Genomic DNA, 27,250 nt, shown 5'->3' with positions numbered 1-27,250 from the left:
TAATGCAGAATTATAGGTTGTTCACATAACATTGTTTGCCAAGATGATTGCATATAAAATGTTATATTGGTCTAAGCATTAAATAAAACTTTGTGGTCAGATGTCAAAAAAAAAAATAAAAATAAATATGGTTCTAGAAGGCTTCTCACCTTGTCAGTAAAGTTGCTAATAAGTGAAAAATATTATTACAGCATATTGTTTTAGCTTAATTCAAAAACAACCTATGATTTTCCAGAAAAATCTAGATGTTTACCTTAATTTTTTTTCTGGCTAAATATGGTTTGGATATTAGGGGGAAGGGAGAAAGAAGAGGAAGTTTCTAAAATTGTGTGCCTACTATATGTTTGGTACTTGTCACTTTTATATGGATATGTGATTGAGTTTCTATAGTATACATGTGTGCATGCTCAGTTGTGTCTGACTCTCTGTAATCTCATGGACTGTAACCCACCAGGCTCCCATCCTGTTATGGGATTTTCCAGGCAAGACTACTGGAGTGGGTTGCCCTCCTCTTCCAGGGCATCTTCCTGACCCAGGGATCAAACCTGAGTCTCCTGTGTCTTCTGCATTGGCAGGCAGATTCTTTACCACTGGAGGGCACCACCTGGGAAGGCCTTCTACAGTATAAGGCAGATCTGAAGTCTTCCGTAGCCCTAATACCAGTATTTGGTAACTTGTGAGCTTTCTTAAATCGCTGCTATCTCCATTAATAAACAGTTGACTTTTTTTGTGAATACTGTAACTGCTTAGTTTATATATATAGCATACACTGTAGTGTGGAACAGTGTATTATGATATAGTATAATATAGAATTTATGGTGGGAGGGAGTGACTATATTTTGGTGTGGTATCTTTCTGTTTTAAGCACTTGATTCAGTTGAGTGTCAGTTTTGGTCTCAAATTGTCAATTGTCATTTGAGAGCACCTAACATTTAGTTAAGAGCTTTGTCAGAATGTAGATAAGAAACAAAGTAATACTTAGAATAATAGAGTGACTGGATTATTGGATAACAAATTTAATATTAATAGAATGTCACTCAGATCAACCAATTATTCACTTGATCATGACTTTCTGAAAGGAATGTAGATTTTAGTGTATTCTTTTTTTATTTTTGTATTTTTTCTTGAGTTTGAAAGAGACTTTGGGTGTTTAAAAATCATATTCCTGGCCTGTAATAGAACTTTGAGATACTGTAACTTTACTGAATTTGTTTAAATTTTTCTAACAGTGTTTTGTCAGAGTCTGAGGGTTTTCTATATATAATAAAGTCATCTGCAAATAGTGACAGTTTTACTTTGTTCTTTGTGATTTGAGTGCTTTATTTCTTTTTCTTGTCTTTTGCTGTGGTGGTGAAAATGAGCATTCTGTCCTGTTTCTGATCTTAGAGGACAAACTTTCAGCTTTTCAGAGCTGGATATGATGTTAGCTGTGGGCTTGTTATATATGGCTTTTATTATGTTGATATAGGTTCTCTGTATACCCACTCTGTTAAGAATTTTTATCATAAATGAGTTTTGAATTTTCTCAAATGCTTTCTCTGCATCTGTGAGATGATCAGAGGTTTTATTCACATAATTAAATTTAGGAAATTACTCATTTTATGTTTTGATAGCTGGAATATTTCTGGAATAATTAGTAAATGAAGATCCCAATCCTGTCTTCTCATTTTATTTCTTAGGTGAATCTGGAACTGTTTACTAAGAGATTATTGAAAGCTACTTGGGTAGAAACTTGTTAAGGAGGCTTTTACTTTCAAAGAAGGCAGTTATTAAATCATCTTTGCTAATAGTACAGTCAACTCATTTTCCTTCATATAGTCACTTATGAGTGATTCATAATATATATAAAGTATTATAATGTCTTAAGAATTTCTTTAAAATTATAATGTTCAATAACTTTTAGATATGATTTTGCTTTGAGATCAGATTACATTTATGCAAATTCTTTCCTTTGTTCCAGGAATAATGCTACAAGGCATTTATGTAATCTACTCAAAGAAACTTGTGCCAGATCTGCAGAAAAGACAAAGAAATGTAAATATCTTTTCTTATTTTATATGATTTTATCAATTTGTTGTTATTACTTTAATGATGGAAGGTGGAGAGGGGAACAGATTATCTTTTAATTTTTTGAAACCAGTTTTTATTTGAACATGTTATATGTGTCTTATACCATTTCTTTATATAATAACTAGAATTAATGTCTCATAACCATTTCTTTATATAATAACAAGATTCTTAATTCTTTGAGCTTCATAAAGCACAAAGGTTTTTGAAAGATAATATTATATATTTCAAAAGGTGTATATTGATACTTGACATTTATGGTTAATTCTCATTTTAGTTAAAGTGTGATCTTGAGACTAACCTCTTCTGTCTAGAACAACCAGAAAGTTGAATCAAAAATTATATATAGTCATATTCATAATAGAAAATACTGATGGAGGGCTATGCTGAAAGCATAGTACTTAAGAATAGCAATGTAGTATTTATAAATAGAATTCTCAAATTTCTTCTAAAGAAACATTATTTTAGAGGTTCTAGCAGGGGAGCGCAGCTACTCGTATACCCTTGACCGAAGACCGGTCCTCCTCTATCGGGGATGGTCATCCTCTTCTACCGAGCATGCAGGTTCGGGAGGGATGCATATGGAGCGGTGAGGGAGGAAGGGGACACCTGCCTAGCCAGCCAGATCAGCCAAATCAACCCTGGCGATCAGTGGGGTGACAGATGTCGCAACCATATCGCCCTCACATCCTAAAGAAACATTATTTTAAAACATTCTATTAAGGTTATGGTATATATGTGAAAGTGCATGTATTTATTTTGTGTGTATTTTGATGTTAATTGTAAAGTAGGAATTTTTTTGTTTTGATGAAAAACATTGTCTGATTTTTAAAAATAATAGTGTTTGTCTTTGTCATTAATCTGACACCAGCTCTACTTTGTTATTTGTTTGTTTCTGCCAAGAATCTATTGGGAAATACTGTGTACCTGCTTTTCTAGGATAGCTTCTATTTTTCAAATTTTAATTGATATCACACAGCTTATTGCTTAAGAGCTTGGACTGAAGAGTTAGATATCCCTGTGTTCAAATTCAAACTTTCAGTTTTTATCTGCCTGATCTTGAATAATTTATGTAACCTCTCTGCCCTTCTGTTTATTAAAGTACCTCTTAGTGTTGTTTAGAGAATTAAATTCGGTAATAAATATAAAATGCTTAGAACAGTGCAAAGTACTCAATATGTATTAGCCGTTAATGTTATCTCCAGTATTGCTAGTTTTTTATCCTTGATCCCTGCCTATAGTACTTAGCTTTTGTAACTATATATACTTTCTAGAATGTACTGCTCCACTATCAGCAGTTCCACTATACCCTGTTTATTCAACTTTCAAGATTAACTTTTCTGCCTAGATATAAAAAGTGGTGAAAAGTATATGGATGTGGGTAGAGAGATTCTATATTGATTGCCTTGTAGGAAGTAACCTGGGCTAGAGAGACAAGGCTGTTAGTTCTTTCTTCTGTTTAGTTTTAAGCTAAGTCAGAGATCAGTTGGTGGGAGAGGTTATAACTTTTTAAACATTTTTTAGGTGCTTTCTTATATGAACTAAAGAGTGTATCTTTTTTTCCCCAATATTTCAGTTTATCTGATTATTTATGGCCATGCTGTATGGCTTGTGGGATCTTAGTTCCCCAAATAAGGATTGAACCTGTGCCCTTGGCAGTGAAAGTATAGAGTTCTAACCACTGGACTGCTGGGGAAGTCCCTGGTCCTCTTTCAAGGCTTTTTTGATATTGAGCTACATGAGCTGTTTCTATGTTTTGGAGATTAATCCTTTGTTGGTTGCTTGTTTGCAAATATTTTCTTCCATTCTGAGGGTTATCTTTTTGTTTCGTTTATGGTTTTCTTTGCTGTGCAAAACCTTTTAAGTATAATTAGGTCCCAGTTATTTTCATTACTCTAGGAGGTGGGTCGAAAAAGATCTTGCTGCAAGTTATGTCATAGAGTGTCCTGCCTATGTTTTCTTTTGAGAGTTTTATAGTATATGGCATTATATTTAGTTCTTTTATTCGTTTTGAGTTTTTTTTTGTGTATTACAGTTTTCTAATTTCATTTGTGTACATTTGTAGCTGTCTAGTTTTCCCAGTGCCACTTATTGAAGAGATTGTTTTTTCTCCATTGTACATTCTTGCCCTAAACAAGTCTTAATACTTGCCTTATATTTAGTGTGAACTCCATATGTATTCTTGCTTTAAGCCTTTATTTTTCTGTTGTGATTTTCTGTTTTTTATTCATTCAACATTTAAAAAAGTACCTACTATGCACCATGAAATGTTCTAGATGCTGAGGGAAAACAATAGTAAAGATACAAATTTTCTGCTGTTATGGAGTATGTACTCTAGTAAGGGGACACATACCATAAATGAGTAAATATAATGTATGTTAGGTGCTGATAACTGTTTAAAAAGAGAATATTTTGGGATAGAGTATTTGGGGAAGTTTTTTTCTGATTAAGTGCTATTTGATTAGAGACCTGAATAATTGAGGGGTTGTACCATGAAGCTGTTTTGGGAATGAGTTATTTCAGGCAGAAGAAATAGTAAATGAAAAATCCCTTAGTCGAGAGCCTGTTTAATCTTTTCAAGTCATAACAATGAGGTCACTGTGCTGTTACTTCCTGTATTTCTTACCTTTTTTTGGTTTATATTTTAGCAGATAGGCAATTCAGGTTCAGATCATAAGTTCTATCTTACCTTTTGTGTGTTGGGATTCCATTACCAGTTCAGTTTTCAAAGCTTTTGCTATGTTACTTTGGGTCTGTTTCATATATGCTCCACTCAAGATTAGATTAGTTCTGGGACTTGGATAGTGATTTCAGAGCCTCTGCTGTATTTGCCTTGGGTCTATCTTGGGTATGCACATCCTCCCTTTTCCCTATGGGACTTGTACCTAGTCATATAAATAATTAGCAGTCCTCTTCTCCAGCTCTCTCTAGCATTACCCTTCTCACCCTCAGCCTTAAAGAGGTCCTGTCCTTTTGTCCCTTGGCCAGAATCATGGAGTTTCTCCTGGGGTTTTGTATGTCCTTTCTGCCGTGGCTGCTGTAGCTCCACTTCCGGGGCCACCCTTGAGACAGGGCTGGAAGAGAGAAAAAAAAAAATAGAATTTCCTTTTGCTGCTCATGCTTCTTGTTAGATTTCTGCTGGGCCCTTACATTTTTAGTAATTCTAGAAGAGAAGGTAGGAAAAAACTAAACAAACAGGGAACTTGCCTTCACATGAGTCACTTCTTTAGCTTTTTACTTTTCTTCCCAATCTACCTGCTTTTGCTTAGTTTTCAGATTCTTTAAGTAGTTGCTTTATAGATTTCATTCTGAGTTTTTGTTGTAATCAATGGTAGAGAAAGGCTATAGTGGGCTTATTCCATCCTGACTGATACTGGAAATTGGTTTAGATTTTCTGAGTTATAATTCTCAACTATTCTTGGTCTCATGATTCATTATTATCTTTTTAGGTCATTGTTTCTTTTAATAACTCAAAAAATTCCTCCAGCTTTTTAAATGTCTTTGGGAGGAAGGTTGGTCTGAATTACTTTGTTGTTACCAGAAAACAGAGTCATTTAATGACAACTCTTATTTTCATGTTGAAATCTGTGTGTGTTTTGTTGTTGGTTTTTGGCTACGTCATGTAGCTTGTGGGATCTTAGTTCTCCACCAGGGATTGAACCCAGGCCCCTTGCAGTGATAGTGTGGAGTCCTAACCACTGGACTGCCAGGGTTAGTTGAAATTAAGAACTTTAAACAGGGAGTTGAAATTTCTTATACTGAAATCTCTGTAGCTTCTCTATTCTTAATGTAATTCTTCTCCTTAAGGCATATAGAAAAAGTCTAAAGCGCATTTTTATCTCTTTAGATTTTTAAAGATAGTTACTTGTCCTTTTTGAATCTTATCTTCTGTAACCTACATTTTCAAGATTCTTTGTGCTTTTGTAATTTTGGTTTGTCTGTTTGAATATTTAGGAGTACAGACCTGTATGAGGTAATCTAATTTGTAATTTGACCTGTGTAAAGGCCTATTTCTTGTCTAATTGTAGGTGTCATTAATGAACTTTAAAGTCAGCTTATTTGCTAGTTACATTGTATTAAAGGCTTAGTGATTTCATTATTAATTAAAATCTTTAACTTTTTTTTTACTTCATTATTTACACATGCATTTAGACTTCTGGATCCAAATAGCATTCTTTGCATTTATCCCTACTATAATTTCATTAGGCATATCTCTATTTTAATCATGTACCACCACTTATTATTTTGGGATCCTGGCAAATAACATAATTTTTCTGTGTCACACTTTTGTTATCTATGAAATGGGGATAACCACAGTTCTATTTACCTATACTTAGATTTCATATATAATATATGTATTTATGTGTATATTTTTCCCTTTGCCAGGACTCAGGCATTTTTTTGGTCCTTATGTCAGGTCAGTTTCTCTCTCTCCCTCAGTTCTTGTCTCATCAGTAACAAAAATTTGGAATGACAGACTAAAGGTTTCAAACAACAGACAAGTTGCAACTCAATTACAACTCAAGCAGACATATCTTTTAGCTCAGTTAGTAAAGAATCCACCTGCAATGCAGGAGACCCCAGTTCGATTCCTGGGTTGGGAAGATCTACTGAAGAAGGGATAGGCCGCCCACTCTAGTATTGTTGGGCATGCTTTGTGGCTCAGCTGGTAAAGAATCTGCCTGAAATATGGGAGACCTGGGTTTGATCCCTGGGTTGGAAAGATTTACTGGAGAAGGGAAAGGCTACCCACTCCAGTATTCTGGCCTGGAGAATTCCCTGAACTGTATAGTCCATGGGGTCGCAAAGAGTTGAACACGACTGAGCAACTTTCTCTTTGTTTCACTTTCTCAAGATGTGGGAGCAGGCTGACCCCAAAGGAGTCATTGTCCTCCCAACCCCTTTTGGCTTCCCTCTTTTTATACTTCTCCTCTCCTCCTTTTTGTTGTGCCCTGTGCAAAATAGGGGTTTTACCCACCGTCAATCAAGAAAAGGAATGCAAATAGGCATAAACTCAAGGTTGATTGACAGTTGCAATTTATATAACAGGCTCTGTTGTGTATGTCTTCCTATAATTCAGTCTGTTATAATCAGATGTATATATGTATAGAATATTTATGAACCCTAAATGAGCTCCTAGCTGCCTAAGGTTACTTGAAGAAGCCCCTGTGGGTAGTTTGTATCCACTCTGTGCCTAGGACACAAGTACAGGAGTGGAGTAAGTCTCTGTGGTTATTTTGTAGCATATCTGTGAGCTCTCCTGAGTGTGTCTGGGATGGGTTTAGAGATCAGCTTGGATTCCTTTCCTCATTGCTCATGCCTATCTTCCTACCTAACACTTAAAAGTTACAGTTTTGTCAGGACAGTCATTTGAATCTATGTGTAATAGTCTTTCTTTAGACCAGAAAAGTTTTATGATATCTTTGGCCACTTATTCTGATTTCTGTTTGGGCATACTTGTTATTTATTTGTTGGCCCTTGTTTTTCATTTCTATAATTGTTTTAATATTTGTTTTCTCACCTCTTTCATGTTCTCTTTTCTTTGTTTGATAGTATTTTTTCATGGCCTTGTGTAGATTTTCTAACCATATACATCATTGAAATAAGCAAGAACTATCTAGACTAAATGAATAAACAAGATGTTAAACTGGCTTTGGACATAGTATAGTGGTTGAATCCTCTTTTGATATTTATAGTTGTATGGCCAGTCACTGAACAGTTTCTAATGTTTTCACCTTGCATGGGTCTACTTTTGGTAGGGAATCTCCTTTCTGTCCCTTCTGCCTCTTTTTCTGATACTCTGATAACTTTTGTGGAATATATGATTCTTAGTGAGTTTAGTCAACAAACTCAGGCATGCACAAAATTTTTATATCTTAAAATGTTAAAAATCTTAAAGCCTTTATTCTGCTCACATGGAAGAAATTTATCTTAGTAAATTTGAATTTTTCTTCATTACCTGGGGTTGTATATAAATTTGGGGGTGCCCATATAGTGCCATGTGGTAGAGAGGGACATTGACTTCTCAGTCATCTGTCCTTTGAGACTTTGATCATTTGGCTCCTCATTGACATTTGAGTCTATCATAGCTGCCATTCTTGTTTTGCAGCTTGTTACTTAGAATCGGGAACTAATACTGTCCCTTCAGTTTATCATGGTTTTTGTGATTCTTGGCCCAAACGGGTGGAATTATGAAGGGATAGTCACATTGTCTTTTACTGCCTTGTGCCTTAATTCTCTGTAGTACCACATATCAACACTCAGTTTGAGTATAGTTAGTAGCTCAGGTTAAAAAAAAAACCAAAAAAAAAACCCCTAGAAATATTGTAGAGGATTTACAGGAGATTTCTCTTTGGGACTACACTTATTCTTAGCTTATTCTTGTCTTGACATTTATTTTCCTTTCTGTCTCTTCAAAAAATAGAGCAGAAACAAGAGTGAGATTTATGTTTCATTTAAAATTCACCTCATGGACACAGATGTACAGAACAGTCTTTTGGACTCTGTGGGAGAGGGAGGGCGGATGATTTGGGAGAATGGCATTGAAACATGTATAATATCATATAAGAAATGAATCACCAGTCCAGGTTCCATGCAGGATACAGGATGCTTGGGCCTGGTGTACTGGGATGACCCAGAGGGATGGTATGGGGAGGGAGGTGGGAGGGGGGTTCAGGATTGGGAACACGTGTACACCCGTGGCGGATTCATGTTGATGTATGGCAAAACCAATACAATATTGTAAAGTTTAAAAAAAAAAAAAAAAGAAATGCTATCCAGTGGGTGGTGGTCCAATGGAAAGGACCTGCCTGAGTCCTGCATATGGTTTCTCACTCTAATGAAAAGTGTCTTTTATCCTTGGGACACTCACTTAGCTTTTTCTCTGTTAAGTAGAGGACCTCAAAGTTTTCTTCTAAGAAAAAAAAAATAAAAGTCACCTCATGAATCTTAAAAATACAAAGGAAAAATACTTCACACGTAGTTGTTAAATCCCAAATTATTGTAAATGCTAAAACTATAAATATAAAATTTGAATAAATTAATGAGTAATAATAATTCTATAAAAGGAAATTAGAGATAACTGAACAGCTCCAACTTTTGAGGTAGTTGTCATGAGGTATGACCATGCCTTATGTAAATTATTTTTAATACTACTTTAAATGACTCAAAAGATGTACCAATATCCTTTACTAACACAGATTTTTAAATATTTTAATGCTTACCTGAGACATTTGAGTGTTACCTTGTTGGAATCATAGTTGTTTTAAATTTAATTTTGAAATATTTTATATTTATAACAGATGAATATGAACGAGAAGAAACTAGGCAAGTTTATATGGACCTAAATAGTAACATAGAGGTAAGTGGTAGTGAAAATCTGAATATTTTAAACAGAGGCATTTCTAAGCAAATTAGAGTAATAGCTACAAAAATATGAACAATTGTTCTTGCTAAAGGGATTATTATTTACCTTTTGATATATGATTATATCTAGTAAAATTCTCAAGATTCCATACTATGAGTATTAATGTTTTGTTTTTTAGTGGTTTTTTAATTTACATGTTAGTGACACCATTTAACTTAATTTATTAGATATTAACTCTGTGTCAGAGACTAGCACATTTTGACATATAACCATTAATTTGAAAAACATAGCAAGTATTATTAATCTGTGTCTGGTGCCTGTTTACTTTTTTAAAAAATCCCATCCCCTATCATTCTTCAGTTTGCTTCTCTGCTGTAATTCTTTCTTTTTTGTTTCTCAGACTTGCTAAACTCTTTCTGATCTTGCTTCTCTGAATTTGTTCTTTCTATCTAGAACTTTTCGTATCCAAGATCTTGTGCAAATGTATATGCTTAATTCTGCTTTTTTATTACCCTCCTTATTATTTCACCTAAAATATCTTTCTACTCAGTCGTCTTCTCTCCTCACCTTGTCTTAACTTCCCTGAAGAGCACTTGAAACTGCATGATATTTATTTGATATACACGTGTGCATGTGTGTGTGTATGTGTGTATTTGTGTTGGTATGTCTTCTTTCTTATACTGAAATGAAAGGATAAGGACTTTGTCTTATATCCTAAATGCCTAAAACAGTGCCTGGCACATAATTGACAGTAACTATTTATTAAATGAATAAATGAATTCATCCAGTTTTACAAATCAGGATTTGTTGAATGTTGAATGAACTCATGCTGACAGGAAGTATAATTTGAACTCTTATGGGGAGAGACCTCACAGAGATTATACTCTAGTAGATTGTAAACAAAAATCAGTTGAAAATTACAGATTTTGATATGGGCTATTAAGTAAATGACTAGAGTACTAATAATTGTTTTGCTACTCTTTGGTATTATATAACCTGTCTCCAGTGCCTTTAAGCATCTGAGAAGCTACCATAACAGGCACTCTTAGTACATTTTAGTAAATTGTTTAATTATTAAAAGTTACAGAATTTTCATTATTCAATGTTGTATAGTTTTAAATGTAATGATCACTTGATACAAATTTATTATTTTCATTGCTTCAAGAAAGCTATTTAAAAAGCCTTAGTATGATTCTTAAAACTTAAATATATTTCAGAAAATGATAATAGCTTTTGAGGAACTTCGTGTGCAAGCTGAGAGTTCCAGACTGGAGATGCATTTTAAGTGTAGGAATCTTTTTATTTTAAATATTACTCTTCTATTTATATTTTTAATAAATTCTGTTAATGTTTTCATACCTTCAGCTTGATGCCTAAACTATTGGAAACTTTTATACTGTATATGGTTTTATAAGCCCCTCAAAATCTTGTGGAATGTGGCAGAGGATTGGTATATGTTAAAAATAACCTGTTTGACTCAAAAGCTACATTTTCCCTGAAATCAAATTATGGTTTGTACTTAAGTTTTTGGAAGTGTGATTTGGTTTTATTTTTACATTTCTTGGTCAAGTTGTATGTTAAAATAATAATAGATATATTTTTAAAATCTGTTATTTCAGATTTGTGTGTTATAAAGAAGAAAACTTTTATATATGTGCTGTTATAAAAATTATAGAATGTTAGAAAGTTATTGTAACTTGCTACTGCTGCTAAGTCACTTCAGTCGTGTCCGACTCTGTGCGACCCCATAGACGGCAGCCCACGAGGGTCCCCCGTCCCTGGGATTCTCTAGGCAAGAACACTGGAGTGGGTTGCCATTTCCTTCTCCAGTGCATGAAAGTGAAGAGTGAAAGTGAAGTCGCTCAGTCATGCCCGACTCTTAGCGACCCCATGGACTGCAGCCCACCAGGCTCCTCTGTCCATGGGATTTTCTAGGCAAGAGTATTGGAGTGGGGTGCCATTGACTTCTCTGTATTATAACTTAGATATTGTTAAATTTACTAAACAGAAGTTTAGCAGCAAGAAGATAGCAGTTTCATCTTTTCACATTGGAATTTAATATCTAGATAAATAACAAAGTGAAATAAAATATCAGAAACTTAAAATTTTGTTTGTGATAGTTACATTAAAGTATATTTGTTTTACTTTCAAAGTAAAGGAAGATTATGAAAAAATCCAACACCTTGAAGAAGAGTACAAGAAGGAAATAAATGACAAGGAAAAGCAGGTATTTTTTACAAATCTATTTTCTGTATCCTTTATATTTGCTAATAAATGAGATACTTAAAATTTCATGAGAAATTTTTATTTGCTGCCTGCTTGATAAAGTTTTGAATTTTAATATTATGTATATTTAAATATATTTTCCATATGCCTTAATTTCCATTGACTCAAATTTGTACATATTGAATGCTATCCCTTTTTAAAAAATCCGTGGATCTTCTACAATATTTATATTAGTGGGTATTAGGACATTCTGTAAATATATATTATTTTGTGAGGACTTTTGTTCAGATAAAAACTTCATAAAATATAAATATGATCATGATTATGCAACCCACATTTTGCAGTTTATTTTGAAATATGTGATTCATGACACCAATGAAGGTGAACTAAAACGTTCTTTTGCTTCTTTCTGTTAATGTCACATAGTGGGAAACTTGAAAATGGTGAGTTTATATTCTTTTAGAGTCACAAGAATGTTGATTTCGGATGATGATTATGCCAACTTTAACAGTTTCCAGCTTTCTGAATTCAGAATGGAAAATGAAATATAGAAAGGAATCTTTGGGTAGTATAGTTATTTTGACTATCATCTCTCTACTTCTCCCTATTTTTTCTGAGTTTTTATCTGACTTGGCACAAATACCTTGTAATTATAGATAACAAGGATATGTACTAAATAATAATGGCAAATATTAATTGAAAGTACAAAGAAGATTCTTAGAGTTTTCTGTAAAGTGAAGTGAAGTCACTCAGTCATGTCCGACTCTTAGTGACCCCATGGATTGCAGCCTACCAGGCTCCTCCATCCATGGGATTTTCCAGGCAAGAGTACTGGAGTGGGGTGCCATTGCCTTCTCCTTGACTTCATTCTTATATGTATTATACTTTGATCTTTTAAAAGAGCTAGCATTTTTTTCTGTATTTTAACCATATTTTTAAACCAGATTTCTGAAAGAAGGAGGTATTCTTAAAAGCGAAAAGTGTGCTTATTATACAGAACACAAAAATAGAATAAAGTGCTGAGAAGCTTGTTGGAATCCGGAGTGCATGAGCTGAACTTTCAGATCTTGGGTGTTCTTTATAAAAATGATGCTGTGGCCAGCTAGTGTTTTGGTGGGGACTCTGTGTTTGTTGTTTAGTTGCTTTGTTGTATCTGACTCTTTGCAACCCCATGGACTGCAGCACGCCAAGCTTTCCTGTCCTTCACTATCTCCCAGAGTTTGCTCAAACTCAAGTCCTTTGAGTTGGTGGTACCATCCAATCATCTCATTCACTGTTGCCCCCTTTTTTTCCTGCTCTCCATCTTTCCCGTATTTCCAGTGAGTTGGCTTTTCACATCAAGTGGCCAAAGTATTGGAGTTTCAGCTTCAGCATCAGTCCTTCCAGACAATATTCAGAGTTGATTTCCTTTAAGATTGACTGGTTTGATCTCCTTGCTGTCCAGGGTACTCTCAAGAGTCCTTTCTAGCACCACAGTTTGAAAGGATCAATTTTTCAACAGTTGGCCTTCTTTATTGTCCAACTCTCACATCCATACATGACTACTGGAAAAACCGTTGCTTTGACTATACAGATCTTTGTTGGCAAAGTGACTTCTCTGCTTTTGAATACACTGTCTAGGTTTGTCATAGCTTTTCTTCCAAGGAACAAGCATCTTTTACTTTTGTTGCTGCAGTTACCATCAGCAGTGATTTTGGAGCCCAAGAAAATAAAATCTGTTAACTGTTTCCACTTTTTCCCCATTTGTTTGCCATGAAGTGATGGAACTGGATGCCATGATCTTAGTTTTTTTCATGTTGAATTTCAAGCCAGCCTTTTCAGTTTCCTCTTTCACCTTCATCAAGAGGCTCTTTAGTTCCTCTTCACTTTCTACCATTAGAGTGGTATCATCTCCATATCTGGGTTGTTGATATTTTTCCCGGCAATCCTGATTCCAGCTTGTGATTCATTCTGCCTAGCATTTCTCATGATGTACTCTGCATATAAGTTAAAAAATAGGGTAACAATATATAGCCTTGACACACTCCTTTTCCTGTTTGATATCAGTCTGTTGTTCCATATCTGGTTCTAACTGTTGCTTCTTGACCTGCATATAGGTTTTTCAGGAGGCAGGTATGGTGGTCTGGTATTCCCATCTCTTTAGGAATTTTCCATAGTTTGTAGTGATCCATACAGTAAAGGCTTTTGCATAGTTAATGAAGCAGATGTTTTTCTAGAATTTCTTTGCTTTCTTCATGATCCAGTGAATATTGACAATTTGATCTCTGGTTTCTCTGCCTTTTCTAAATCCTGCTTGTATATTTGGAAGTTCTAAGTGTTGTTATTTTCAAGACTTTTTTTTTTTCCCCTAGAAATCTCCAAATTCTTTTCCTGGGAATGTAAACTTTGTTGATAGCATTTCGGGGCTGGGTTAGCAGGACAGGCTGAGTCTCATCATTCCATATGTTGACTTCTTAGTTATATCTTTTGTCTCCAACCTTTCCTGTGCCTGGAAATCCAGGTTTAGAGATTCTTTTGTGTTTTTTTTTCCCCCTCTGATTTGATCATGCTGGTGTCTCTTGCAAAGATGGAATAGGCTTGTTCTCTGATTGGCTTTCAGGGAGTAGCATCCAGGAAAGGAGGGTTAAGAGGCCTAGAGAAGACTTACTACTCTTAGCAAACTTGCAGTCTCCTTGTACCTTTTGTTGTTGTTGTTCAGTCTCTCAGTCATGTCACACTCTTTGCAACCCTATGGACTGCAGCAAGCCAGGCTTCCCTGTCCTTCACTATCTCCCTGAACTTGCTCAAACTCATGTTGATTGAGTTGGTGATGCCCTCTAACCATCTCATCCTCCGTCGTCCCCTTCTCCTGCCTTCAGTCTTTCCCAGCAGCAGGGTCTTTTCCAATGAGTCAGTTCTTCACATCAGGTGGCCAAAGAATTGGAGCTTCAGCATCAGTCCTTCTAATGAATATTCAGGATTGATTTCCTTTAGGATTGACTGGTTTAATCTCCTTGCAGTCCAAGGGACTCTCAAGAGTCTTCTCCTTTTACTTAGTCTCCTGTTTCATACCTAGTTTCCACAGTGTCTGTGCTTCAAATTCTTGAAACATTCTGGGTTTCTTTAGGATTGAACTATCTTGCTTCTCATTTGTAATCTTCCCTGTGTAGACTCTTAGTTTTGATCTTGCATTTCTATGCTAAATCATTTTCTGTTCCCTTTCACTGTTTTCCTTTTTTACATTTTGTGGCTTAGATTATAGAAGTCTCATGGTTTCATGGAAGATGAAGTCCATCTTTGTTGTTTTTCTGGTGATTTTTTGGGTGGTTTGAAGATGAAAATAGGGTAGGGAGGTCTTTCTACCATCTTGAATCTGTGAGTCTTCAGTCTATAAGTTTATCTTTCACCTTTCCTTTACATGCACTCTATTCTAGCCATCTAAACATTTCAGCTCTCTGAATAGAAGCATGATCTTTTGATCCTTTGTATTCTTACACAAGTCTAGAATGCTCATTTCCTCCTGCTAACCTGAATACTTAGACAAGACTAAGTACTTGTCTATCAAGATTCAGTTCAATTCTTTGAGAAGGGTTAATTTTTGATTACATCCCCCAAGACTGATTTAGATTTTTTTTCTAATTCCTGTAAGATTTTTGTTCTATAATAATATTCAAGTTTAGTTGTTTGTCACCTGGTCTAGGCTATGAGTTTCTTGGATGACTTCCATCATGTCTGTATATTCAGTGCTTATTATGGTTTCTGGAACAGAGTAGGTGCTCAATAATATTTATAGAATAAATGAACCAGTAGATTCCAATATATAATCTTCTAAGTGATAACTTAAAATGCTTATTATAATATTAAGAATGTTGCACTAGTTTGCTCACTCCTTCATTCAATAAATGTTTGCTGTGCAAGCACATACTAAATGCCAGGCACAGACTGATGAAAAGCATATAAGGAAGTACATAAAATAATCATAGATGATGATCGGTGCTAAGGTATCATTTAATTTTTTGTATCTATAATGTATTATTTAAATATTTCATTTTAGGTATCACTGCTTTTGATCCAAAGTACTGAGAAAGAAAATAAAATGAAAGAGTTAACATTTCTGCTAGAGGAGTCCAGAAATAAAATTAATCAATTGGAGGAAAAGACAAGTAAGAATTTATATAAGAAAATATGATAATGTGTTATGTATTCCTCTTGTTATGTTTAAAATTTTAGCTTTCATTACAGTTTTATTGTAATGAAACAGTTTTGTAATGTTTTGGGCTTCCCTGGTGGCTCAGACAGTTAAAGAATCTACCTGCAGTGCAGGAGACCCGGGTTCAATCCCTGGGTTGGGAAGATACCCTGGAGAAAGGAATGGCTATACACTCTAGTATTCTTGTCTGGAAAATTCCATGGACAGAGGAGCCAGGCGGGTTATAATCCATGGGGTTTCTAAGAATCAGATACGACTGAGCATGCATACACCACACACACACTAGTATCCTTGCCTGGGAAATCCCATGGACAGAGGAGCCTGGAAGGATACAGTCCGTGGGATCACAAAGAGTTGGACACAACTGAGCAACTAACACAGTTTTGTTGTAATGGTTTTTAATGCTGTAATTCTCCACCCAGGTTGAAAAGTTGGAGGAGGGAATAACAGTCACTTAGGAAGCTTTTTAAAAGAAGATGTGCTCCTCTTTTCCCTTTGCATACTCTCATTTTCTTCAAGTTTCAAGAAGGTGCTCCATGAAAACAGGGATCTTTGTCTTTTTTTGTTAATTGATGCGTTCCAAGTGCATAAAACAGTGCCTAATATATATTAGGCATCAAATATTTTGTAAATAAATGAATACTCTAGGAGCACTATGGAGACAGTTATTAATTAGTCTTGGAGCAAGGCATTTGGAAAGGCATTAAGGAAAAGTTGTTTGTTGAAGTAGACCATGAATGAGTCAAGTTGCTCAGTCATGTCTGACTCTTTGTGATCCCATGGACTGTCACCTACCAGGCTCCTCCATCCATGGAATTTTCCAGGCAAGAGTACTGGAGTGGGTTGCCATCTCCTTCTCTAGGGGATCTTCCTGGACCCAGGGGGATCGAACCCATGTCTTCCGCATTGCAGGCAGGTACTTCACCGTCTGAGCCACCAGGGAACGAATGCTGTCAGGTATGCCAAAATGTTAAACCAGCAAATATTAAAGCCTAAATAAGACAGTTCAGAACTTCCCTGGTGATCCAGTGGTTAAGAATCCGCCTGCCAATGCAGGGGACGTGGGTTTGATCCCTGATCCAAGAAGGTTCCACATGGCTCGGGGCAACTAAGTTCACCCGTCACAACTACTAAAAGAAAGAAAGAAAGTGAAGTTGCTCAGTCTTGTCTGACAATTTGTGACCCCATGGACTGTAGCCTACTAGGCTCCTCCACCCATAGGGTTTTCCAGGCAAGAGTACTGGAAAGTGAAAGTGAAGTCACTCAGTCATGTCCGAGTCTGCGACCCCATGGACTGTAGCCTACCAGGCTCCTCTGTCCATGGGATTTTCCAGGCAATAGTACTGGAGTGGATTGCCATTTCCTTCTCTAGGGGAATCTTCCCAGCCCAGGGATCAAACGTGGGTCTCCTGCATTGTAGACAGACGCTTTACCATCTGAGCCACCAGGGAAGGAGGGGGTTGCCATTTCCTTCTCCAGGGTAAGTAGATCATAGATGATTAAAAGTCCACCTGACCTGCCTTTTGAGAAACTTATATGCAGGTCAGGAAGCAACAGTTAGAACTGGATACAGAACAACAGACTGGTTCCAACTAGGAAAACGAGTACGTCAAGGCTGTATATCATCACCCTGCTTATTTAACTTATATGCAGAGTACAGCATGAGAAACGTTGGGCTGGAAGAAGCACAAGCTGGAATCAAGATTGCCGGGAGAAATATTAATAACCTCAGATATGCAGATGACACCACCCTTATGGCAGAAAGTGAAGAGGAACCAAAAAGCCTCTTGATGAAAGTGGAGAGTGAAAAAGTTGGCTTAAAGCTCAACATTCAGAAGACAAAGATCATGGCATCTGGTCCCATCACTTCATGGGAAATAGATGGGGAAACAATGTCAGACTTTATTTTTGGGAGCTCCCAAATCACTGCAGATGGTGACTGCAGCCATGAAATTAAAAGATGCTTATTCCTTGGAAGAAAAGTTATGACCAACCTAGATAGCATATTGAAAAGCAGAGACATTACTCTGCCAACAAAGGTCCATCTAGTCAAGGCTATGGTTTTTCCAGTGGTCATGTATGGATGTGAGAGTTGGACTGTGAAGAAAGCTGAGCGCCGAAGAATTGATGCTTTTGAACTGTGGTGTTGGAGAAGACTCTTTAGAGTCCCTTGGACTGCAAGGAGAGCCAACCAGTCCATTCTGAAGGAGATCAGCCCTGGGATTTCTTTGGAAGGAATGATGCTAAAGCTGAAACTCCAGTACTTTGGCCACCTCATGCGAAGAGTTGACTCATTAGAAAAGACTCTGATGCTGGGAGGGATTGGGGGCAGGAGGAGAAGGGGACGACAGAGGATGAGATGGCTGGATGGCATCACTGACTCGATGGACGTGAGTCTGAGAGAGCTCCGGGAGTTGGTGATGGACAGGGAGGCCTGGTATGCTGCGATTCATGGGGTCCCAAAGAGTCGGACACGACTGAGTGACTGAACTGAACTGAGACAGTGAATTGGAGGAGGGAGTGTAGGCGAAAGAAATGGCTTGTGCAAGTCTTAAAAGTGTGAAAATTAGGGTATATTTGAAGCACTGATTACTATATATTAGTATACTAGTATAATATAAATATTAGTATATATCTTTAAGTCTGTATCTTAAAGAACTCAGATAGATGAGACTGGAAAAAATGTTTGGATCAGATTATGAAGGATCTTTAGGATCATGTAATATTTTAGACTATCTTTTTATTGAGTGTTTTTCAAACTTGTTCAAGTAGTAAGGCACTTGAAAGGTGTGCCCTTTGTGAAATACTGTGCTCCTTTCAGAACATCATGGAGATCTTGTGGCATTTTTTCAGTTTTTTCTTAAAAACATGGCAAAGAATTATTTAGTTCCTGTTAACCTATGCCTGCTCATTTTACCTTGCTGTCATTACTGTGTCCTGTACTCCAGATATTGAAATTGTTTAACTTCTTTTACATTTTATGTTCTCCCTCTCTCACCAGCTTTTTGCTACTTCTACTAACCAAAATTAACCTTCTACCTCCTCTCCAAACCTATTGGCTAAATTCTGCTGAACTCCTTATTGTTAAGAGTGGCTTAAGCATTACTTGTAAGTCTCCTGTGACCTTGAGTGTCTTGAGGGCAGTGTCTTACTAAATATCTTTGTAACTCTATAGTGCCCAACATGTTGCTATATATATAATAGAATTTTAATAGGTGTTAAGATGAATGAATGTTTAATCTTATCATATAAACTGGAAACAACTTATTGGTAATAAATAATACTGTATGATTCTGCAGACTTATAGCCACTGAAATATATTCATTTAAGTTACTTTTCATTGTTTCCCATCTATCCATCTATCTTCCACTTGTTTTTCTCTTTGTTTCAGCTTAGATATCTTCTACTGACCTGTTATCTAACCCTGCCTTCTACTGTGTCAAATTGCTTTTAAACTCATTTATTGAATCCTTAACTTTAATCATATGTCTTCCTTCTAAAATTTCCATTTAATTATTTTTCTAAAGATTTCATTTCTCTGGTTAACTTCTCTTTTAAAAGTGACATTTCATACTTTTTGAATATATTAGTCATTGATACTTTATAGTTCTTTTTTTACTTCAACATCTGGCTCACCTTTTGATCTGTTTCTTTTTTAAAAACATGGCAAAATACATATAACATAAAATTTACTATCTTAATCATTTTTAAGTGTATGGCTCAGTGGCACAGATACATTCACATTGTTAGGCAGTCATCAGTAGTATTTATCTCCAGAACTCTTCATCTTGCAAAATTGCTGTATCCATTAAGCAAAAACTTCCCATTTCCTCCTCCCCTCAGCCCTTGGTGACCTCCATTCTACTTTCTATTCCTTTTTAATCTTTTTAGTGATTTGTCCTTATCTTTTGATGTGTCCAGTAATTTTTTGATTGAATTCTGTACATTGTTATAAGAAAAGTTACAGGCGCTGGCTGATGTTGTCTTCTGTTTGCTAGGGAGAAATTGGGCTGATTATTGTAATCCAATTAGAGGCTAGCTGAATGAAGGGAAATAGTCAAGTTTATGAGGTTTTTTTGAGTCTTCAATTTTGTTTATTCAGCTCTTTGAGACCTGTAAGACTATGCTATTTTAAAAAACTTACTTACTTTTAATTGAAGGATAATTGCTTTGCAGTATTGTGTTGGATTTTGCCATATATTAACATGAATCAACCATAGGTATATCCCCTTTCTCTTGGGGATGGGAGGTGGGTCCTGCCGTTCTAGGTTGTCACATATATGCTGTCTATTTTAATCCCCTGGAAACAGCCCTTTGCTGGGACCAAGCGAGCATTTAGGCCTCTTGCTCATGCCTAGAATCAGTAGATGTCAGCTAAATTTTGTCAGTTGACTTATTAGGACGTATCTTTTAGGAATCTTAGCCTTACTTTAGTCCTTTTTGTTTAGATTTGTTCTGTGTTTACTAGTTATTTTCAGCATGAAGGTTTGTCTGTTACCAACTACTTCATTCTCCCTGGAACTATCCATTTAAATTAATTATGATCAGCTAATTCTTATTTTTAATATTTTCTTCAGTTCAGTTCAGTCGCTCGGTTGTGTTTGACACTTTGCGACCCTATTGACTGCAGCATGCCAGCCTTTCCTGTCCATAACCAACTGCTGGAGCTTGCTCAAACTGATGTCCTTTGAGTTGGTGATGCCATCCAATTATCTCATCCTCTGTTGTCCCCTTCTTCTCCTGCCTTCAGTCTTACCAGCATCAAGGTCTTTTGCAGTAAGTCAGTTCTTCACATCAGGTTGCCAAAGTACTGGAGCTTCAGCTTCAGCATCAGTCCTTCCAATGAATATTCAGGATTGATTTCCTTTAGGATTGATCGGTTTGATCTCCTTGCAGACCAAGGGATTCTCAAGAGTCTTCTCCAACACCACAGTTCAAAAACATCAGTTCTTCGGTGCTTAGCTTTCTTTAGTCCAACTCTCCAGTAGTCCATATGTGACTACTGGAAAAATGATAGCTTTAACTAGACAGATCTTTGTTGGCAAAGTAATGTCTCTGTTTTTTAATATGCTGTCTAGGTTGATAATAGCTTTTCTTCCAAGGAGTAAGCGTCTTTTAATGTCATGGCTGCAGTCACCATCTGCAGTGATTTTGGAGCCCAAGAAAATAAAGTCTGTCGCTGTTTCTGTTGTTTCCCCATCTATTTTCCATGAAGTGATGAGACCGGATTCCATGATCTTAGTTTTCTGAATGTTGAGTTTTAAGTCAACTTTTTCACTCTCCTCTTTCACTTTCATCAAGAAGCTCTTTAGTTCTTAGTTTTCTGCCATAAGTGTGGTGTCATTGGCATATCTGAAGTTATTGATACTTCTCCCGGCAGCCTTGATTCCAGCTTGTGCTTCATCCAGCCTGGCATTTCACATGATGTATGCTGCATATAAGTTAAATAAGCAGGGTAACAGTATACAGCCTTGACGTACTCCTTTCTCGATTTGGAACCAGTCTGTTGTTCCATGTCCAGTTCTAACTATTGCTTCTTGACCTGCATACAGATTAATCAGGAGGCAGGTGAGGTAGTCTGGTATTCCCATCTCTTTAAGATTTTTCCACAGTTTGTTGTGATCCCCACGGTCAAGGGCTTTGGCGTAGTCAATGAAGCAGAAGTAGGTGTTTTTCTGGAACTTTCTTGCTTTTTCAGTGATCCAACGGATGTTGGCAATTTGATCTCTGGTTTCTCTGGCTTTTCTAAATCCAGCTGGCCCATCTGGAAGTTTATGGTTCACATATGGTTGAAGCCTGGCATGGAGAATTTTGAGCATTACTTTGCTAGCATGCGAGATGAGTATAATTGTGTGATAGTTTGAACATTCTTTGGCATTGCCTTTCTCTGGGATTGGAATGAAACCTGACCTTTTCCAGTCCTGTGGCACTGCTGAGTCTTCCAAATTTGCTGGCATATTGAGTGCAGCACTTTCACAGCATCATCTTTTAGGATTTGAAATAGCTCAACTGGAATTCCATCACCTCCACTAGCTTTATTTGTAGTGATGCTTCCTAAGGCCCACTTGACTTCGAATTCCACGATGTCTGGCTGTAGGTGAGTGATGACACCATTGTGGTTATCTGGGTCATGATCTTTTTTTGTATAGTTCTTCTGTATTCTTGCCATCTCTTCTTAATATCTTCTGCTTCTGTTAAGTCCATACCATTTCTGTCCTTTATTGGGCCCATCTTTGCATGAAATGTTTCCTTGGTATCTCTAATTTTCTTGAAGAGATCTCTAGTCTTTCCCATTCTATTGTTTTTCTCTATTTCTTTGCACTGATCGCTGAGAAAGGCTTTCTTATTTCTCCTTGTTATTCTTTGGAACTCTGAATTCAAATGGGTATGTCTTTCCTTTTCTCCTTTGCCTTTAGCTTCTCTTTTTTCAACTATTTGTAAGGCCTCCTCAGACAGCCATTTTGCACTTTTTTTTCTTGGGGATGGTCTTGATCACTGCCTCCTGTACAGTGTCACTAATTTCTGTCCATAGTTCTTCAGGAACTTTCTCTATCACATCTAATCTCTGGAATCTGTCAATTCTACTATATAATCGCAAGGGATTTGACTTAGATCATACATAATGGTCTAGTGGTTTTCCTTACTTTTCTTCAGTTTAAGTCTGAATTTGGCAATATGGAGATAATTTTACAAGAAAATAATAATAATTTCTTGTTGTTACCTAATTTTTGTCACTTGCCAATATTTGTCTGCTAAAGAGTATCAGTGATCAGAGATTTAAGAAAAAAATTTAAGGGGAGAAAAATTTGACTCTTTTTCTCTGTTTATTAAGAGTGATATACTTTTAAATAGGATTCTGTTTGGAGGGGGTTTGGATCTTTTTCATGAGGCTACATATCAGTCATACGTGATTAAACTCATTACTTTTTTTCATTCTTTTATCAGTGTTGGCTTTTCTGCTTGTCTTGACTTCTGTTGTTCCTCTCCTTTCCAAACTTTGAATTGGAAACCCTTGCTCTTCATACATAGCATATAAAATTTTTTTCTTCCTCAACATATTTATGCAAGTTTTCTTTACCTTTTTGCTTTAGCAAATTTGAGGTCTCTGCTTCCTTGCTGTCCTTTTGAATGTAAGCTCTACATTGTCCTACAATACATGTATAATGGAGTTAGAAGGCAGTTGGAAACTTTGTTTTGGATATATATTAGCACTTTGAAATCATTACTCGTTAATTTATCCATTCAACTTTTATTAACCTCCTTTCTGTTCTGTGCCAGGCACAAAGCTAATTATGGGGAATGCAGTTGCTTATTATTGCATCCTTGCTTTCTGGAAGAGAATTCTATTTCCAATATATCAAGGAGTTTTATAATGAATGGATATTGACTCAATATCCACAAAAATATCAATAAAAATAAAATACTTTTTAGGGGGCATATATTGAGATATCATATTTTTTCCTTTGTTAGTGATTAGGTTTTTTTTTTTTTTTGGCTTTTTTTAAAATTTTATTTTATTTTTAAACTTTACATAATTGTATTAGTTTTGCCAAATATCAAAATGAATCCATCACATGTATACATGTGCTCCCCATCCTGAACCCTCCTCCCTCCTCCCTCCCCATACTATCCCTCTGGGTCGTCCCAGTGCACTAGCCCCAAGCATCCAGTATCGTGCATTGAACCTGGACTGGCATCTCGTTTCATACATGATATTTTACATGTTTCAATGCCATTCTCCAAAATCTTCCCACCCTCTCCCTCTCCCACAGAGTCCATAAGACTGTTCCAGTGATTAGTTTTTAATGTTATTTTCTAATGTTAAACCTACTTTTCTAATGTTAACTTTTTATCTCTGATTATAAATCTACTTTTATTATTATTTTTATATGTTGTGGACAGGATCTGATGTGAACATGAATCATGTCTTTTCCCAGTGTGTGCTGGCAACTGTCACCTTGCTAAGAGGTTGGGTTGGAAATGGAGGGTCTAGAGCCACAGTCAAGTGTGAGCCAGGGCTTCTTTTCTCAGTGGCCAACATTACCCTGTTGGAGGCAGGGTCAGGTCTCCACTTGCTCACACAGAAGCTCTAAGAGTTGGGTCTGAGCCATCTTTGTTCATTCTAGGTGTGTGCTCTCTTCCCTCCCAGCACTGGCACCCTTACCTCATATGGAGCAGTTCTGGAGCAAGAGGGGCCAGTGCAGGTGCTTGATGTTGGTCTGAGTGTGGGTCGTGGCATCCCTGATTACAGTTAGAGTCTGGACTGCTTTTAATGCACTGCCTCTGTGAGTACCATTAATAGCTGCCCCTGCCTCTTCAGACACTTTTCTAGGTCTGAACTGCCTTTGCAACCCTCACCCTAGTTTGGAGTTGGGCTGCAGAGCTGGCAGGCATGGCTGATGTGGGTCTGGGTGCAGGCTATGGTGGTGTCAGCTGTAGTCAGAGTCTGGTACTACTTTTGATACATTGCTACTGTAAGCACTGGTAATGGATGCACCTCCCTATTCAGATACTGTTTTGTGTCTGGGCTGGTATAGTCCCTCACAACTGAGCATGGTCCTCAGCCACAGCAACTCTTTCCCTAATGTGGAGTTGTGTTGCAAAGCACACAAAGCCTGAGCAATCACTTGGCTCAGGCTGGGTGGCACACTGTGGAAGTTACGGGAAACAAGCTAGAGTCCAGTGCAAATTCAGTTTGCTTTCTCTGCCTTGTTTCAGGAGTATGAAAATGTTACACCTCTCTTCATGATTTGAATCTAGGTTTCTTACAGTCACCTTGTTAGTCTCACTGGTTTTCTAACCAGTTTGGGTGACTTGTTTTCCTGCTTTTGGACCTGAGGGCTAGTATACCCAAAATGTGATTTGAACTGCTCATCTCTCAAGGAGGATTCCCTTCTTCTTCCATGTTGCCTCATGGGGCAGAGGTCCTGATCTGATTGCTTCTCTTCTCTTCCTGCTGGATTCCATCTTACAGCTTTAGATGTACAAGGAAAAAAATGGATGCCATTTTTAGAAAAAAAAAGAAAAATGGATGCCATTTTTCACTTAGTTTTCAGTGAGTATCATTCTGCATATAGATGTATTTTTGACGTATTCCTGGTGGGGAGGTAAGTTTCATGTCCTCCTGCTCTTATCATTTTGATCTTAATCTCTCCCCTTAATTCTTAGATCTTTAATTTGGGTCCTATTCTTTCTGCCTTGAAGAGAAATACTTAGAATATCCTTTAGTGGAAATATGTTTGTGATGATCTCTCTCCTATTTGTCTGAACATTTGTTTGTTCATTCTCATCTGAAAGGATTTTTTTGTTTGGTATATAGTTCTGGTTGGCACACTGTATATTTAAACTATTTTGTTTTAGCACAGTGAAGGTAGTATTTGCTCTCTTTTGGTTTCCTTTGTATTACTTGTCAAACTAACTGTTGAACATTTGAAGATAAGTTATCCTTCCCCTCTCTTGGGTTTTTTCAGATTTGCTTTGTTTTTGATATTTTAGCATTTTCAGTATGATATGATATATGCTTAATTTTATTTTATAGTTTCTTAAATCTGTAAATTAATGTCTTTTATTATTGCTTTTCTTCAGGCATTATATTTGTTCTATTCTCTGTTTATTCTCCTTTTTGAAATTTGAATAAAACTCATGCTAATTTTCCCTGTCTTTTGTTACTATTAATTTCTTTTCTATCTTTTCACAGTTTTGCCTTTCTGTGCCTTATTCTAGATGATTTTGTTGGCCCATCTTGTCATTCACTAATTCTGTTTTTGTTTCTCATCCACTCTGAACTCTTTCAGTTTTAGTTATTAGATGTTTATTGTAAGATATTATTCTTATTTTTAAGATCTGCTATTCTACTTTATGTAATTTTATTTCTTATTTAATTTAAGCTTTTTATTCTTTAAATATACTAAGAATAGCTATTTATAGTTTCTTTCTGATAATTCTTTATCCTAAATATTTGTCTTTTTTTCTGATAAATTTTAGTCCAGATTTTGTTTTATTTATTCAGCCTTATTTCATTGGGTACCTTTTTGTCTTTGACTACATTTAAAAAAAATTATGTTGAAGTATAGTTGCTTTACAGCATTGTGTTATTTTCTACTGTAGAGCAAAGTGAATCAGCCATATGTGTACATAATCTCCTCTTTTTTGGATTTCCTTCCTGTATAGGCCGCTTGAGAGCATTGAGTAGAGTTACCTGTCCTGTACAGTAGGTTCTCATTATGCTAAGTCACTTCAGTCGTGTCCGACTCTGTGCGACCCCATAGATGGCAGCCCACCAGGCTCCCCCGTCCCTGGGATTCTTCAGGCAAGAACACTGGAGTGGGCTGCCATTTCCTTCTCCAATGCATGAAAGTGAAAAGTGAAAGTGAAGTCTCTCAGTTGTGTCCGACTCTTAGCGACCCCATGGATTGCAGCCTAACAGGCTCCTCCGTCCATGGGATTTTCCAAGCAAGAGTACTGGAGTGGGGTGCCATTGCCTTCTCCGAGGTTCTCATTAGTATCTATTTTATTCATAGTTGACTACATGTTTATTGTTTTTCTTGAAAAATTTTTTTCAAGCAAAACTTTCTCTTATTAGTATAATAAGGCCTGCCTGTATGTAGGTAGTTTAGCTTCCTCTTTGGAGGATTCTCATTTGCTTTTACCATGTGCATGGTGGCTCTACCCATCTTAAGTCAATTTCATGGCTTGGGATTAATTGGACGACTCAGATGATGTAAACCTGTGCTGCAGATTTGCTTGAGGATTTGTTTATTTTTGCTTCATCCATTATGTAATGATTGTCCTAGCTTACTGTACAAAACTGCATTTAAAATCAAACCCCATACCTGCCAGAGATGCTTGGAGGCCTCAAACAAAACCTTGTATGCACGAGGACCCAGAGACCCCACAGAGACTGAGCCAGACCTGCCTTTGAGTGTCTCCTGCAGAGGCACAGGTCAGCAGTGGCCTGCCATGGGGACAGGGCCTCTGGCTATAGCAGACCTGGGAGCCATGGTGTGTGGCGTAAGTTGTCTTGGAGGAGGTCGCCATTAGTCCCACTGTAGAGCCACCAAGCAGATAACCCATAAACTGGAGAAAAATTATACCAAAGAAGTTCTCCAACCGTTGAAAAGTTCTAGGGCCCATAAAAGATTCCCCAACTTGGAAATCTGGCAAAGGGACTGAGAACCCCCAGGGAATTTGACTTTGAAGGCCAGTGGGATTTGATTATAGAACTTCCACAGGACTGGGGAAACAGACTCTTGGAGGGCACAAAACCTTGTGTGCACAAGGACCCAGGAAAAAGGAGCAGTGACTGCACAAGAGACTGAGCCAGACTTGACTGTGAGTTTCCAGGAGTCTCAGGCCGAGGCATAGGTTGACAGTGGCCTGCAGTGGAGTCAGGGGCACTGACT

At 36.8% G+C, this 27,250-nt stretch overlaps 1 protein-coding gene across 2 annotated transcripts in view; it reads left to right on the top strand.

Moving 5' to 3' along the window:
• Positions 1–27,250, top strand: part of SYCP1 (synaptonemal complex protein 1) — a 147,263-nt gene that overhangs the window by 6,894 nt on the left and 113,119 nt on the right. For both annotated transcript variants that reach the window (XM_010830745.1, XM_010830744.1), the window contains exons 7-11: positions 1,961–2,034; positions 9,369–9,427; positions 10,651–10,720; positions 11,587–11,660; positions 15,693–15,801. In XM_010830745.1, the coding sequence (XP_010829047.1) occupies positions 1,961–2,034; positions 9,369–9,427; positions 10,651–10,720; positions 11,587–11,660; positions 15,693–15,801 (386 nt within the window). The remainder of the gene's footprint in view (positions 1–1,960; positions 2,035–9,368; positions 9,428–10,650; positions 10,721–11,586; positions 11,661–15,692; positions 15,802–27,250) is intronic.

Source organism: Bison bison, unplaced genomic scaffold (genome assembly GCF_000754665.1).
Source record: "Bison bison bison isolate TAMUID 2011002044 unplaced genomic scaffold, Bison_UMD1.0 scf7180017864519, whole genome shotgun sequence".
Lineage (NCBI taxonomy): Eukaryota > Metazoa > Chordata > Mammalia > Artiodactyla > Bovidae > Bison > Bison bison.
The sequence above is the reverse complement of the archived record's forward strand: the minus strand, read 5'-3'. Positions and strand labels throughout refer to the sequence as shown.